This window comes from Anarrhichthys ocellatus, unplaced genomic scaffold (genome assembly GCF_004355925.1).
Source record: "Anarrhichthys ocellatus isolate YVR2014 unplaced genomic scaffold, GSC_Weel_1.0 scaffold37, whole genome shotgun sequence".
In the NCBI taxonomy this organism is placed as follows: domain Eukaryota; kingdom Metazoa; phylum Chordata; class Actinopteri; order Perciformes; family Anarhichadidae; genus Anarrhichthys; species Anarrhichthys ocellatus.
In genome coordinates, this window is record NW_022280067.1 from 1332722 (window position 1) to 1346040 (window position 13319).

Consider the following 13319-nt stretch of genomic DNA (forward strand, 5'->3'; position numbering starts at 1 on the left):
TGCGGAGAAATTCCAATAAATCATTTTGAACAGTATATTTAAGTTGAAAAATAAGACGTTATGAAATGCACAGTGGTATCAGTCATGTAATAATACCCAGGCATTGTGAAAAAAATGCAAGACAAGATTTGAAATTCAGCTCAATATGATGAAATGTGATTTCGTATTGCTACTTAATTCATATGGTTTTGTTCATAATGTTCTCTGAGCTTTATTTCAGTCATTAGCTATTGATGCAAACAGCTCTTCCTGCTCCGCTCTCTGTTGCTGTTCCACTCCCTCATATTTTCCATTAGGGATTTAACAATGAAGTCAGCTGCCTCCAGTTGTCAGTGCTCTGTCATCCAAGCTTAAACATGTCAACTACTTTGTTTAAAAAAAAATGTTTGTATTAATAATACACGAACTGCACCTCTAAGCCCAACATAAGTGCACACAGTCTGCATACAACATATTTTGGAATGCACCAGGATTCAAAACAATTTTAATCATATAGTCGTGCGCAATACATTATATATCAAATGCAAAACTATGAGTACACGTCCACATACTGTATATTATACTGCATTTATATGACATTATAATCTCAAAGCTTTGAAAGTGCATCACTCTTTGGTATATTGCAACTATTAAGGCTTCTAACTACACAAACCTGAATTGCAAATAATATTGTATTTATTATATTTTTCAATGACAATTTATCCAGGGAAGGCTAAGCCGTGAACATTCATCCAGGTTCACAATAGTAATGGGATGCAGGCCAGCTCAACACAGCTTGGTACTGACAGATACTCAGCAGCTACTGAGTCACTTAATTGACTGGTAGCCACAATTGAAGGAAGGAAGACTTCAAGGAGTTGATTAGCTCTTGGTGACAAAGGCTTATTTCTGTAAGTCCCATTTAGGCGGGCAGTTTGGTTGTTCTGTCTCTCATTGGTACTGCAGGTAGTTCCTTAGCCTGTTGGGCAGGCGAAGGTGGGAGAGAAGGTGGAGTCTGTCACGGCCGACGCAACTCCTGATGCACTGACGGCACAGCTGGCTCAGCCGTCGTGGTGTAACTAAGAGGCAATGAAAGATTATATGAGCTGGTCCTAATGTATAGACTACAGATAAAAGGAGAGTAATATTACTTTATATCTGTTGATGAAGTGGTTCAAACACAGAAATAAATACAACAATAAATACATGGAAACATAGGTCTGTAGTGCCTTACAAAAACAAGTAACAAGTGTTCTTGTACCTTCATATATCAGTAGGAAACCCTCTGTTAGACTGCTGGGTGGAGCCACGTCTACTGGCCTCTGAAACTCTGTGTTCCTGGCATTAATGTCTGCACCAAAGTCCAGCAGCAGCTTCACTACAGCTGTGCAGTCTTTTTCTGCAGCTGCATGTAAGGGTGAATCCAGGTATTTGCCTTTCTGTACACTTGCACCTGCATGGAGGACAACTTGATTATCCATTCGAGACAAAGTTCAGATGGAAAAGCTTCAATGTCGTCTGTTGGATATCATTGAAATCCAGCAGTTACTCTGTTACTATATATTCTTATTCAATATTTCAATGTAACTGCCTTCCCATGTTGCCCTCTACATAACACTTTCTTATATTCCCAGAAATTACTTTCAACCGCCCTGAGAGAATGAATGTGAACTTGTTACTTTCAATCAAAGGTAGCCAGCAGCATGGGCATACAAAATGCTTTAATATGTGATCCGTCAGCTATGGGCTACATGGAACTGCTGTGCTGCTCCTTACTCAAATTGAAACACGTAGTATGTCTTATTGGTGAGGCCGGTTTCAGAAAAAAATGATATATATATATATATATATATATATAGAGAGAGAGAGAGAGAGAGAGAGAGAGAGAAAGATAGTGTTTATACTGTTAACTATACAGTCAGTCAATCCATGAAGTCATGCTAATAACAAGACCAGTTTCCTCCAGAAAAAAATACAAATAAAAAATAAATATATACATATTTCTTTCTTACTCTGATTGAATTGTCCTTATATGCTCTCGAGAAAGAAATGTTTAGCACTTTGAAGAAAAGCTGACAGACCAACAACTCTCGCTGGAATTTACCACTGCCTTGATGATTCACATAACTGACAAATAATAAAGCTGTTTTGTTGCTGCTGTGCGGGAAATGCCTGTCAGCTGCAATTAGGTACTTCATCATGAATAATGAAAGTAAATCAACATAAGGCCAAACACATTTTTTTTTTAAAGAACTGCTCACCCTAAATAATGATATAACTCTTTGTTTGAATGAAGAGTTTGTTTGTGTGTAGGGTCTAAATGCTTTTTTTTTTTTTTTTTAAAGGCTTTTAAAATCCACTGTGCGTATATGTGTTTATGAACTTATTTTCCATTTCTATGAACAACAAATGTGCTCGTGCATCTGTGTTTGTTCGTTCATACAGGAAGTGTGCCTGTCTGTATGGAGATGCAGAGATCCACACTGTGCTGCGAGCTGACCTTCCCTCAAAAGTTTCCTGGCACACTCCAGCTCTTGGCAGACGCAGGCTGTGTAGAGCGCTGTGCCCAGGTGAGGAATGTCCATGTCCACATCTGCCCCCCAAGTCACCAGAGCCTCCACACAACCGTAATGACCTGGAAGTAATGGAGCATGGAGACAGTAATCAGTTAGTGACAATGCGAGATAACTCTCCAAGCTGTCTGCTCGGGTCGTGTTGAGATTTATTTATCAAGCTGTTTTTCACAGTGCAGGTTTAATAGCACAGCAAAGGGCACAAATACAGGTTGAAGGATGTGGAGTATACGTTGTAATTAGTAGAGTTGGAGTTATATATTTTATATATTAAAAACAGACATGTAGTGTCTGTCAATAGAAAACTACCTAATATATTAGGGGATGCATTCTGTCATAATGTTAATTATTTAGTCACAATGTACCTTTGCTCGTAGCTTCATGGATTGGTGATGGATGGTATGCAAGGTTCTGGGGTTTTGCTCCATTTTCCAAAAGAATTTCAGTGCATACCACACTGCCCAATGTACAGGCGTTGAACAGAGGGGTGACTCCATCAATTGTAGAAGCATTGACCTGCAAAAGCATTCTCTTAAATTGTTATTTTTAGGCCTTGTTTAACCATGCAAGTTGACTAATAGCAACAGCCTGGGGGAACAGTTGAAGGGGAGCAAGAACTTAATAGCTCTGCAGTGACTGTAGAAGAAGAACAGCGTTGCTCATCTGTTACTTCTACCCAGATTCTCCCGGCCATGGAAATGACATTTGACCTGTGCTGCGTGGCAACGTCAAAAGGACAATACGTGACTTACATTTGCTCCAGCATCAATCAGAGCTCTGGCACAAGCGACATGGTCTCCGACACAGGCCTCGTGAAGGGGTGTCACATGGTCTATAGTCAGAACATTCACACTGTGACCCTGGAAACCGAATCAAACAGCCACAGATATTAAGACGTCATATGGTGCATTAACACATGACCTTTGTCAGCCTCTATTGGTGAACACCAGTAATTGCAAGAACAATAGCTTATCTTCTTTCCTAAACCAAACCCATTCCTCAGTTGTCAGTAATTGACAAACTACACTACAGTGTGTACAGTTACATCTGAACAATAGCGATTCATAAGCTTGCTAATCAAAGCGCAGACCCAATAGAAGTCTGGTTAAGAGCTAATAAATCACTATGCAAAAATACTGTAACGCGATCACAGCTTTGTCATGAGCTTGTCTGTGTTAAGAACAAGGCATTGTTGGCTTTGTGGCTGACATGTCTTTCGCTCCTGTAGTGCACTGCTTAATCTGTGAGCAGCTGAAAATGCAAGTGAAAGAGGAAATTCTCCCAGTCTGCCATTTATCAGTATTTGGCATTGATCAGCAACTTTGTCGACGCCCTCGGATACTGTATATTATGGTTATGTAATACTATATATTATGGTTATTCTGTGCTGTGTGTATTTACTTAAAAAAACTATATTAGTGTTGTTATACTAAGATGTCAAGTTATGGTATTGTAAGCTCACACAACATGACAAATGACAACATTTAGTCTTGAGAGGTAATAGAGGTGGAATCAGACAGATTCCCAGATAAACCTACCTACATACTTGCATTCAAATCTTTTTCTTTAACATCTAATCCAGGAGTCTACAAAGGCACTGATACAAATTTAATTGCACAAGGAACAGTTACATCAGACCCCATGTGTACAGATGAGAGGATGCACATAAAATATCATGACTTGGGTTCAGATCGGAACGCCCTGAAGGCAAACGTCCTCCATTGTGCTTGTGTTCTCTTTACCTGTAAAATAAGGGTCTTCAAGGCCAGGAGGCGGCCCTGACTCGCTGCATCGTGGAGGGGTGAGCGGTCCGCCCAGGATCCTGCAGTAAGAATAAGTAAAGTAAAATAGTCTCTTGATGTTATATGAATATAACTAAGCATCATGTGTGTACCATGAAAATAATTGTGATTTTATGTCTTTATGAAATTATTTTATGGACTTAGATTTTTGTTTTCTCAAGTCTTGTTAATTCATCATGTCTTATATCATAATTCCTTTATTGTTTAGCCAATCATGGCTGCTTAATGAAATCCAAACCACAAATATATATATATATATAATATATATCCATCATCTTGATATGTTTATCAATGTCATGTTTTACCGTGTTCCAAGAGTTAATGAATGGGCCATCTTATTATCATGTGACTAATGATGCTTGAAGTCCAGTATATCTCAGCATATTAACACTCCATTCACATAACACCTTATATAACCTTGAGGAATTTGCTGTGGACGTCTGATAAAGCACACCTGAGTCAATGTCCAGGATAACAGCCAATGCATTCCACATCATTATCATCATCATTGTCATCTCTCTCCATTTTAATCATAATTTAGAAAATACCAGATCTAATCTTTTCTATAAATCTTAAGCTATTTTATTCATGCAACCTATTTTCCTTGACTGACATTCATTTGAAATACGGATATAAAAGAACCAGCCACGGACATCAAAGAGATTTCTTAGAGCAAGGAAGACCGTATCTACAGGACTGTGACTAATACACTAAGCTTAGCTGATTAGTATTCCATGGAGCAGATCCACTTTAAATTAAACATCCCCTTGAATGATAGATATAGATTATGTTGTCGTCGTGTCCCTCTTCCCCCAGAATGTGCCTCCGAACTGAGAGTGTGGAGTGTTGTTTTGGTTGCTGTCTGAGTGTGAAAGGCTGCACTGCATAGCTGGGAACGGAAACTAGGGCAGGATGGGGGTGGGGGCGTGAGGAGCGGGGTATCATGACTGTGTTCTATTAATACATTAGAGAAAAAGAGCTGCCAGCCGACAGTGTCTTTGTTTTAATATTGAATGTACAGTTCAGGATTCATAAGTAGTCATTAAGCTGATGAAATAAAAGTCATTCATATCCACAGTTTGCTTTAATGTGAATACAATGAATGGCTCTTATACTATTTGGATCAGCAATGCGATTATAGCTCATTTGTAAACACGGAAATTGAGAGTGTGCAGTTGTGTGTGAGCGGGGAGTACTACAAGTTGATTTTAAAGCAATATTAATCTATTCTGACCTTATACGCCTCAGGTCGAACATGTTGCTTGGTGTGTAGTGTACACAATTGTATTGTTGTTACATTTTACACCAAATGTGCCTTTAGCACACAAATCTATATGCAGTTTGTGAAACAAATAAACCACCTTGAAAACAACAACAAACCCTTTCAGGTTTTTTCGGAGAGTACTTACTGTGTTTTTGACCATAATCATAGAACTCTGCTGATATCCTGGCAGCCTCTTTGCGGTTCCCGCGGACAATGTAGAGGTATGTCAGCAAGTTGAGAGAGATCTTAACAAAGAGCTTAAAGCAGAACAGTGCCAAGATGCTGAGGTAAACATTGGACAACCGGGCCACGAAGGTCTTGTTGGAGAGTTCCTCTGTTGGGTCTGACATTTCCTTCGACACGTTACAGAGGGGCTTTAGTTATGGTGAAGATCAGATGCCGCTCCAAAAAGCACAAGAGTAGTCTGCTTTTTCTCCCAGTGTACTGACCGGTTGGCTGGTCCAGGCTGGAAAAGAATGCCCTGCAGCTGCTACTGTGCCTGAGAGCAAATACTCCAATGCTAATGTTCAATGTGTGTGTGTTTGTGTGTGTGTGTGTGTGTAGGTGTAGATTTTCACAGAGGTAACCGTTCCAGTTGCGAATATGACATTAATTGCATTCATTTTAACTCATATTTAATTATGGATAAATTAGATAATTTTTTTGAATGAATATTTGCATTAATTTAAAATAATGGTAGTATTTCATTTAGGATAAATTAGGGAAAATATATATTAGAAAAAATATTTTCCATACATTTTAACTCATGATAGCATGTATCTCGTATAAAGCACATTTTATCTTTTAATTAAGTTTAAATTAATATTCTTATGACTTAAGAACAGGTGGAAAAAAAGGTTTTGCCAGGATAATCTTTCTAAGTTCCTTAGTTTAATCTGTGAAACAGGTGATGAAAAAAGTTGTATTGTTCCTGTATATGAATGTTCATATAATGTCTACAACCCTAGTTAAGTCGACCCAGACGATTTGCAGTTAGTTGGGGACACTGAATCTTATGATTATTGAGTTGTCAGGAGTTTGTCTTGTCTGTGTGTTTTAGTCTTCTCCTGTTTATTCTGTGATGTTATGGTTACGATGGCTGTGTTTTATCTCCAGCACGATGCCATTAGATGACTTCTCCAGCACAGCTGTACATAACAAAGCCCTGTCAGTCATCAAAGATGAGATGAGTGGGACATTTGGACACTTGCTATGGGAACAGGATCGTTTTGCACATTCAATGATGTCTAAACACAACAGTTTAAGCACTTTGGATAGATTTAGATTTTGGTTATTTAAATTAATATGGTTATTTTCCATATTTATTTATGTTTGAACCTTCTTTTTTTACCTGTTCTTCAATCATAAATACAGGAGAAAACTATTTGGATCACTTTTAGGATCACTTTTTTTCCTCCCATTGCTTCTGGCCTCTCCAGGAAGCGCCTCGAAACGCTGCGCATGCGCTATACATTAAACCTCACCTTTTCCGCCAATATGACTTTTGTATCAACTTCCTATTTCAATCGCTGAATGTGTTTAACCGACATCGCTTTGTCAAATGAGGGGCGGCCATCCGTATCTAGTACTTATAGCGGCCGTTTCCACAGTCGTCTCTCCTCTCTGCTGTCACAATGTGCTCTCGGAAGAGACTCGGACGCAGTTTAATGGCTCTGCAGTTGATTTCGACTCCTTCAGAGAGCAGTTCCACCGCACGTATGCAGTCAACGGCGAGGAATTTAACCGTCGTCGTCTGCACTTTCAGGTAACGTTAAGCGCGAGACAGAGACGTGCAGAGAAACTGTTGTCGCTCGTTACTTTGTACACACGGCTGAAAACAAACGGCCTGCACACGTCACAACAGACGTCGCCCACTTATGCAAATGAAGACATGCATTTTTATTTTCATAGAAAATTCAATTTTATTGTAGGTTAATGTGGAATAAATGACGATGGAATTAGAACTCCTCAATTAACTCAGTGTAATACTCCAATACAAGTTAAAGTCATGAAAGATAATAACCTGAAAAGTGCAGGTTTACAGAAGAACCAAGAGTAAAATGTACTTGAAGTGAGAGTGGTTATGTTAAGAAAGGGGCAGTAACCTAAGTCACATATTATAAAGATAAGACGATGACATGATAGCTGTGTTTGTGGGGATTGTTTAGTGAGGTCATTGGCATTTTGCGTCCTTTAACTATATTTGGTGCTACTGTGATATAAGGTTGTACCATTAGCCAGTGTAATAATTGACACTTGTGGCTACTGTTCAGCAAAAGTTAAAGTTTTAAAAGTAAATCTTGAACTGAAATGTCCCCCTTTCAGAGTGCGTTAGACTCAGTTGCCAGTTTATTAGGTACAGCTAGGTCAAACTACAGTATGTAATGAAATGAATCCTCTCCTCATGAAGGTTACAATGTTCAGTGGTTGTTGTCGGAACTGTTTTAAAGAGGTATTGATTCAATTTCAAGGTGATTTTGAAGGCTGTTAGTTTGAGGTGCTGTTGCATTGTATTGTGTGTTATACTGAGAGGTTTCAAACCTCATTTATAAAGGTGGTCCCTTGCTGTATTAGACTGCATTAGTTTAAGTTAAGTGTACTAGCTGCCTAATATAGAAAACTAATTTTACAAGTATTATATAATTAGATTATTATGATTATTAAAGCAGTATGTCAATACCGTAGCTGATTAAATTGGGGGAATGATTTATTTTATTAGATTTTAATCTGTGGGATCTCTTGTGGGATGTATTTCAGACTCACTCATGTTGTGTTATTAAGAAAAAGTAAAAAACAAACAAATCAGCTCTAGACCTTTCACTTTTTCATCTACTTTTCAGTGTTGTTTTATGCAAGAACTTATACTTCAACAACTCATTTTGCCTCAAGTTGCTGTGTGTTATTGCAGGATGCTACAAAGCGGCACGCATACCTGAACGCTTTCTCCACAGTACCACAGTCTGCCAAGTATGGCGTTAACCGCTTCTCTGACCTCTCACAGCAGGAATTCAGAGGTAGGCTGAGTGATCAAGCGAAAAGTAGTTTGTATCCGTCCAGTGGATTGTTTTAAATGTGCTGAGCGACATGGCAGAATCTGCACAGTCATGGTTTACGTGCATCTTTGTACCAGAGATGACTTTGAACTGTTTCCGTCATCCACAGATCTCTACCTGCGAGTGAGCGCAGACGGAGCTCCGCTCTTCTCTGGACTGAAGACAGAGGGTTTCCCAGACAAATTTGACTGGAGGGACAAAGCAGTGGTGGCACCGGTCCAGAACCAGGAAGGAGTAAGGTTGACACAGATGGATGATAGATGTGAAAAGTCCAATCTCTATGTACGTGTACTGTAGGCTTCGATATTTCACATCGCACAACACGATTGGCTTCCAAACCTGTTATGATATCACAAAATCATAATTGGACGTGCACATCTCCCACAGATTTAAGGTGAGCCCAGAAAGACTTTCCCTCCTCAGCAGAGCGATTTGAAAACAGCATTCCTATGTCACTGTAGGACATGCATCATTCTGCACAGTGAAGGTCAAACACCCAAGTGGAGCAATAATAAGCGAGCCGCATATTTGAGTGGACGGGTGCTTTAATAATGGTCAAAGGACAAACTCGACCATTAAGTGTGATTTGAAGTGAGATGGAGCTGCAGCTCGTCCTCGCTGAAGGTTCACTTTCGGCTCCTTTTTCGTCCTTTATCTCTTTAGTCGGTCAACTTGCCGTTAGGGATGATATTTTCACTGCGAAACAGTTGTCCCGGGGGAGAGACACACAGCCCATACAAAAAACATCCTGCACCACAACATATATATATATATATTTTTTTTTCTTGAATTCAGGCAAGGTTTACCACTCCAGGGAGAACTTGAGCATAACCGCACTCGCCTACCAATCTGCTGCAGTGCTTCTTTTTTTCCCCTCTGGTCCTGTCTATAGACCTGCCTGGGCTGAGTTACTACAACAGATACAAATTGTAGATGCATAAACAGAAAGTAAAATGCAGTACGATGCGCAAAGACACAAAATATCAAGCCACTTACATCTCGTAAACTCTTCTTGATTCAGTTTTCCCTTATCTTGATTCCACTTTTATGACTCGAGTGCATTTCGTCACTTTAAAGGAGAGAGCAGATGGTCCTAATATTTTGTACACTCAGCGCATACTTATCTCCAGTGCGAGCAATAATGCCTGATTTTGTTTTCAGTATTGATTGTAAAGCCATGGAACCATATTGAGCAACAGCATATTGGATTTTTACAAGGAGAGCTCAGGTTTCCATCACATTTGTGGGAATGAATGCTGAGCAAGTGGACTGTGCAGAGTCTGATGCTGTTTGGAGAATGAGATTGCCTGTGCAAATGTTCCACAGCTTACATAATAAAATACTGTACGTTCGACTGGTTCCAGGAACACACTGTCATCTACATGATATATGTTGTGTAAGAGCAAACATTTGCAATCGAAAAACATCTGAAATGATCGTCCGACTTTAAAGCTTAATACATCAACTGATTCAGAGATGAACGTTTCCCTCAAGGCGCAGCAGACCTGAGGTCAGTAGATGGCAGCAGAAAACAAACACTTCACTCAGACCGGCCAGAGCATCTCACCTCAGCGACATCAACAGCATCCACACTCGCTGTAGATTCCTGGCTTCTGGATGTGGCTCCGACTGTAATCATGTTTAGTCAGTGCTTTAGCTACCATTGTGTTAGCCTGATGTTGATGTCTTTAAAAGATGCATTACAACACTGGTTTACGACAGCAGAGATTGCAGAAAACATCATTCAACATAAACCAAGTCTTTAGCCTCTCTGTTGATGGGATAAGCAAAATGACAATTTCTTTCTTCTGATTGTATTGTCTTGTATTCTATAGTGTTTGGTTCCTCTACTTTTCCTATGTAGTTCTGTTTTTCCTGCTTACTGTCATTTTACCTTTGCAGTGTGGGAGTTGTTGGGCGTTTAGTGTGGTTGGTGCCACACAGTCCGTCCATGCTATTGGAGGCTCGCAGCTGGAGCTGCTCAGTGTGCAGCAGGTTCTGGACTGCTCCTTTCGAAATAAAGGCTGCAGTGGAGGCTCCACGGTCCAGGCCCTGAAATGGTTAAAGCAAGTATGTTGATCTTTTTACATAATTTCAGGCCTTTAATACATGTTTTCAGGTCTTTAACAGAAGCTTCCTAAATGGTTTACAGTGAGTACAAATAGGATAAACTCCCAGTACTTCACACACACACACACAAGAGATTTAATGAATACTTATGTGTCCTCCCAACGCGCCTGTTTATGAAAGAGGAGACCTGTGGGAAGATATGCACATTTAGCTTTAGCTAGGAATCAGGTAATATTGTCATGTATTTTAATTAGAGAGATATGTAGAGGCAGGAGGCAAAATAAGATTGCTGTCACTTGTCAGACATAAATTAGAAAACTGCCTGTGCCAGGATCTTTCATAAACAAGATGAATGGATATTTTGCATTCAGGTAACGCACTGACAGAGACAAACTATTTTCTTTCTAGACCAGAGTGAAATTGGTGCCTCAGTCAGAGTATCCCTACAAGGCCAAGACGGGAATCTGCCATTTGTTCTCTCAGTCGCATGGCGGTGTCGCTGTGAAGAACTTCACTGCACATGACTTCAGGTAAAAGACTCATTCCCCCCCAGTTGTCTTGAACTAAAACGGAATAGCGCTATATTTGGGTAACATCACATGGATTTTAATGTGTTTTTTTCATTAAGTACCAAGGACAGACCGGAGGTGAGGTGAGTTGGTCCTGCGCAATAGCAGACCACAGTGTTTACTTTGTCAACACGGGCACGGATTGCTTCAGTAGCACAGAGGTTCTTTACTCCGGTCACAATGACTGGGTTACCTTGAGTTAAAGTCAATCAGACCGTCTTTATTTAATATTGAACAGGATCGTGACTCTCACTCATGCATCTATTTCTGTTGCACTGCTATGATAGCAAGGGTCAGGGTCTGCTGTGAAGAGCTGATGACGTTTTAATAATTAGTTAGCAGAATTAACAAGATTGTTACATTTGCTAATCTAATGTAACATTTTTCAGAAAGTGCCTGCATATGTCAACAGAGAGAATGAGGAAAATACCAGTTTTATGAATGAGAGGGATGGAGAGAGATGACACGCTGAACACAAGGTTGAAACATTAAAACATTGAACTAAAGTCATGTTGCTCGAGGGAGTGTATCTTGATTTTGCAACCCTGTGACTTTAACATAATAGAACACGTGATAATCCAGAGACATCACAGGGTCAGCCTTGCTGCCTCAAGAGTAAAATGTTTCGCTATTCCTCCTCAGTGGCCAAGAGGAGGCAATGATTGGTCATCTGGTGGAGCGTGGTCCCTTGGCTGCTATCGTGGATGCTGTCAGCTGGCAGGATTACCTGGGTGGAATCATCCAGCACCACTGCTCCAGCCAATGGTCTAACCATGCCGTCCTGCTTGTTGGATACAACACTGTTGGTACATGCAATCACTACACTGTCATGAGAGTGAATCATAATCCATGAATGACAGCTGGGATTTTATATTTTACTTCTGCTAAAATTTACCTTTTTAGGTCAAGAAAGTTTTGCAACCCCTGGGGTCTGTGAAAGTAATTAAAATCTGCACTATGCAAGATTTTTAGATTAAAAAAAATAAAAAATAGTTCCATTCTGATCACAAATTGCTAATGCAAAAGAGCAGACTGTCTAATCCTCCCTAATTAATTGCTAAAACAAAAGGAGATGGAGCGAAACCTATTTCAACACGATGTTTAGTTCATTACTGACCCCCAAAATTACAATATTTTAAATCAAGTGAAATATATGTTGAACATTTACAGTGACAATTTAGGTTCATCTTGTCATTATTGTAGTGACTTGCCTAAATAGTAGAACTGCATTGAAATGATTTCATTATATTGTGACACTGGTTGAATATTTCTGTAGGTTTATGAATAAAACAACCTTTGGACTGTTTGTCCTTGTTGTGTGCACACGATTTCTAAGTATAGAGGTTCAGTTTATTCAGTTACCTGTTAAAGCTTTGTGTCACGGGACACAAAACCAGTGTGAAAAATGTTTAAAGGTTGAATTTAACAATACATGTCCATTTTAACAGCAGTTTTCAGAACATCATCACAGCTACCGCTCAGTGTATTTCTTGACAGTGTTCACACACTTCTGTATTTGATATTTCTTCACATCAATTATTTCTCACACACTTGTGTTTTGTGGGTATTACACAAGGATATATAGGTGATTATGTAACAGTCTAAAGTGGTTGCAGCTGCAGTACACACGCATGCGCTTAATGCTCCTCTACCCTGTAAATAATTTAATCTTAAAACACGCTTGTCTATTTTAGGGGATATTCCATACTGGATTGTGCAGAACTCTTGGGGAACCACGTGGGGGAATGAGGGCTATGTTTATATAAAGATCGGTGGAAACCTTTGTGGTAAGTATGATCGTTGCCTCTTGTCATCTCCTTTTAGTATGGCGTCTCTGTGTTGTTGTCCCCACTATCCCCTCAGGGATTAATGCCACATCCTTCGGTTTTCTCTTCCCAGGTATTGCTGATTCTGTGGCAGCAGTTTTCCTTTGACAGGATGGTGTGCATCTCTGTCATTGTTTGTGTGTGTGTGTGTGTGTGTGTGTGTGTGTGTGTGTGTGTGTGTGT

General features: G+C 39.7%; 2 protein-coding genes across 5 annotated transcripts; one reads left to right on the forward strand and one right to left on the reverse strand.

Moving 5' to 3' along the window:
- Nucleotides 1-470: 470 nt before the first annotated feature.
- On the reverse strand, nucleotides 471-6127 carry asb5a (ankyrin repeat and SOCS box containing 5a). Of its 3 annotated transcripts, XM_031866941.1 has the most exons (7): nucleotides 5764-6127; nucleotides 4295-4374; nucleotides 3305-3412; nucleotides 2918-3068; nucleotides 2480-2614; nucleotides 1241-1432; nucleotides 471-1058 (listed from the first exon to the last, which is right to left on the reverse strand). In XM_031866941.1, exons 1-7 carry the CDS (start codon nucleotides 5966-5968, stop codon nucleotides 931-933), a joined length of 999 nt encoding a protein of 332 aa, XP_031722801.1. In that variant the 5' UTR covers nucleotides 5969-6127; the 3' UTR covers nucleotides 471-930. The 3 variants fall into 3 exon arrangements, with proteins under 3 accessions (XP_031722801.1, XP_031722798.1, XP_031722800.1); XM_031866938.1 differs by lacking the exon at nucleotides 3305-3412; XM_031866940.1 differs by lacking the exon at nucleotides 1241-1432.
- An 874-nt stretch (nucleotides 6128-7001) lies between these two features.
- ctso (cathepsin O) lies at nucleotides 7002-13296 on the forward strand. 2 transcript variants are annotated; one of them, XM_031866866.1, is made up of 8 exons: nucleotides 7002-7383; nucleotides 8527-8632; nucleotides 8781-8905; nucleotides 10574-10741; nucleotides 11150-11271; nucleotides 11953-12116; nucleotides 13005-13097; nucleotides 13210-13296. In XM_031866866.1, the coding sequence occupies exons 1-8, from the start codon at nucleotides 7180-7182 to the stop codon at nucleotides 13242-13244; spliced, it is 1017 nt and encodes a 338-aa protein (XP_031722726.1). In that variant the 5' UTR covers nucleotides 7002-7179; the 3' UTR covers nucleotides 13245-13296. The 2 variants fall into 2 exon arrangements, with proteins under 2 accessions (XP_031722726.1, XP_031722727.1); XM_031866867.1 differs by having other exon boundaries at nucleotides 7166-7383; nucleotides 8508-8632.
- The last annotated feature ends 23 nt before the right edge of the window (nucleotides 13297-13319 follow it).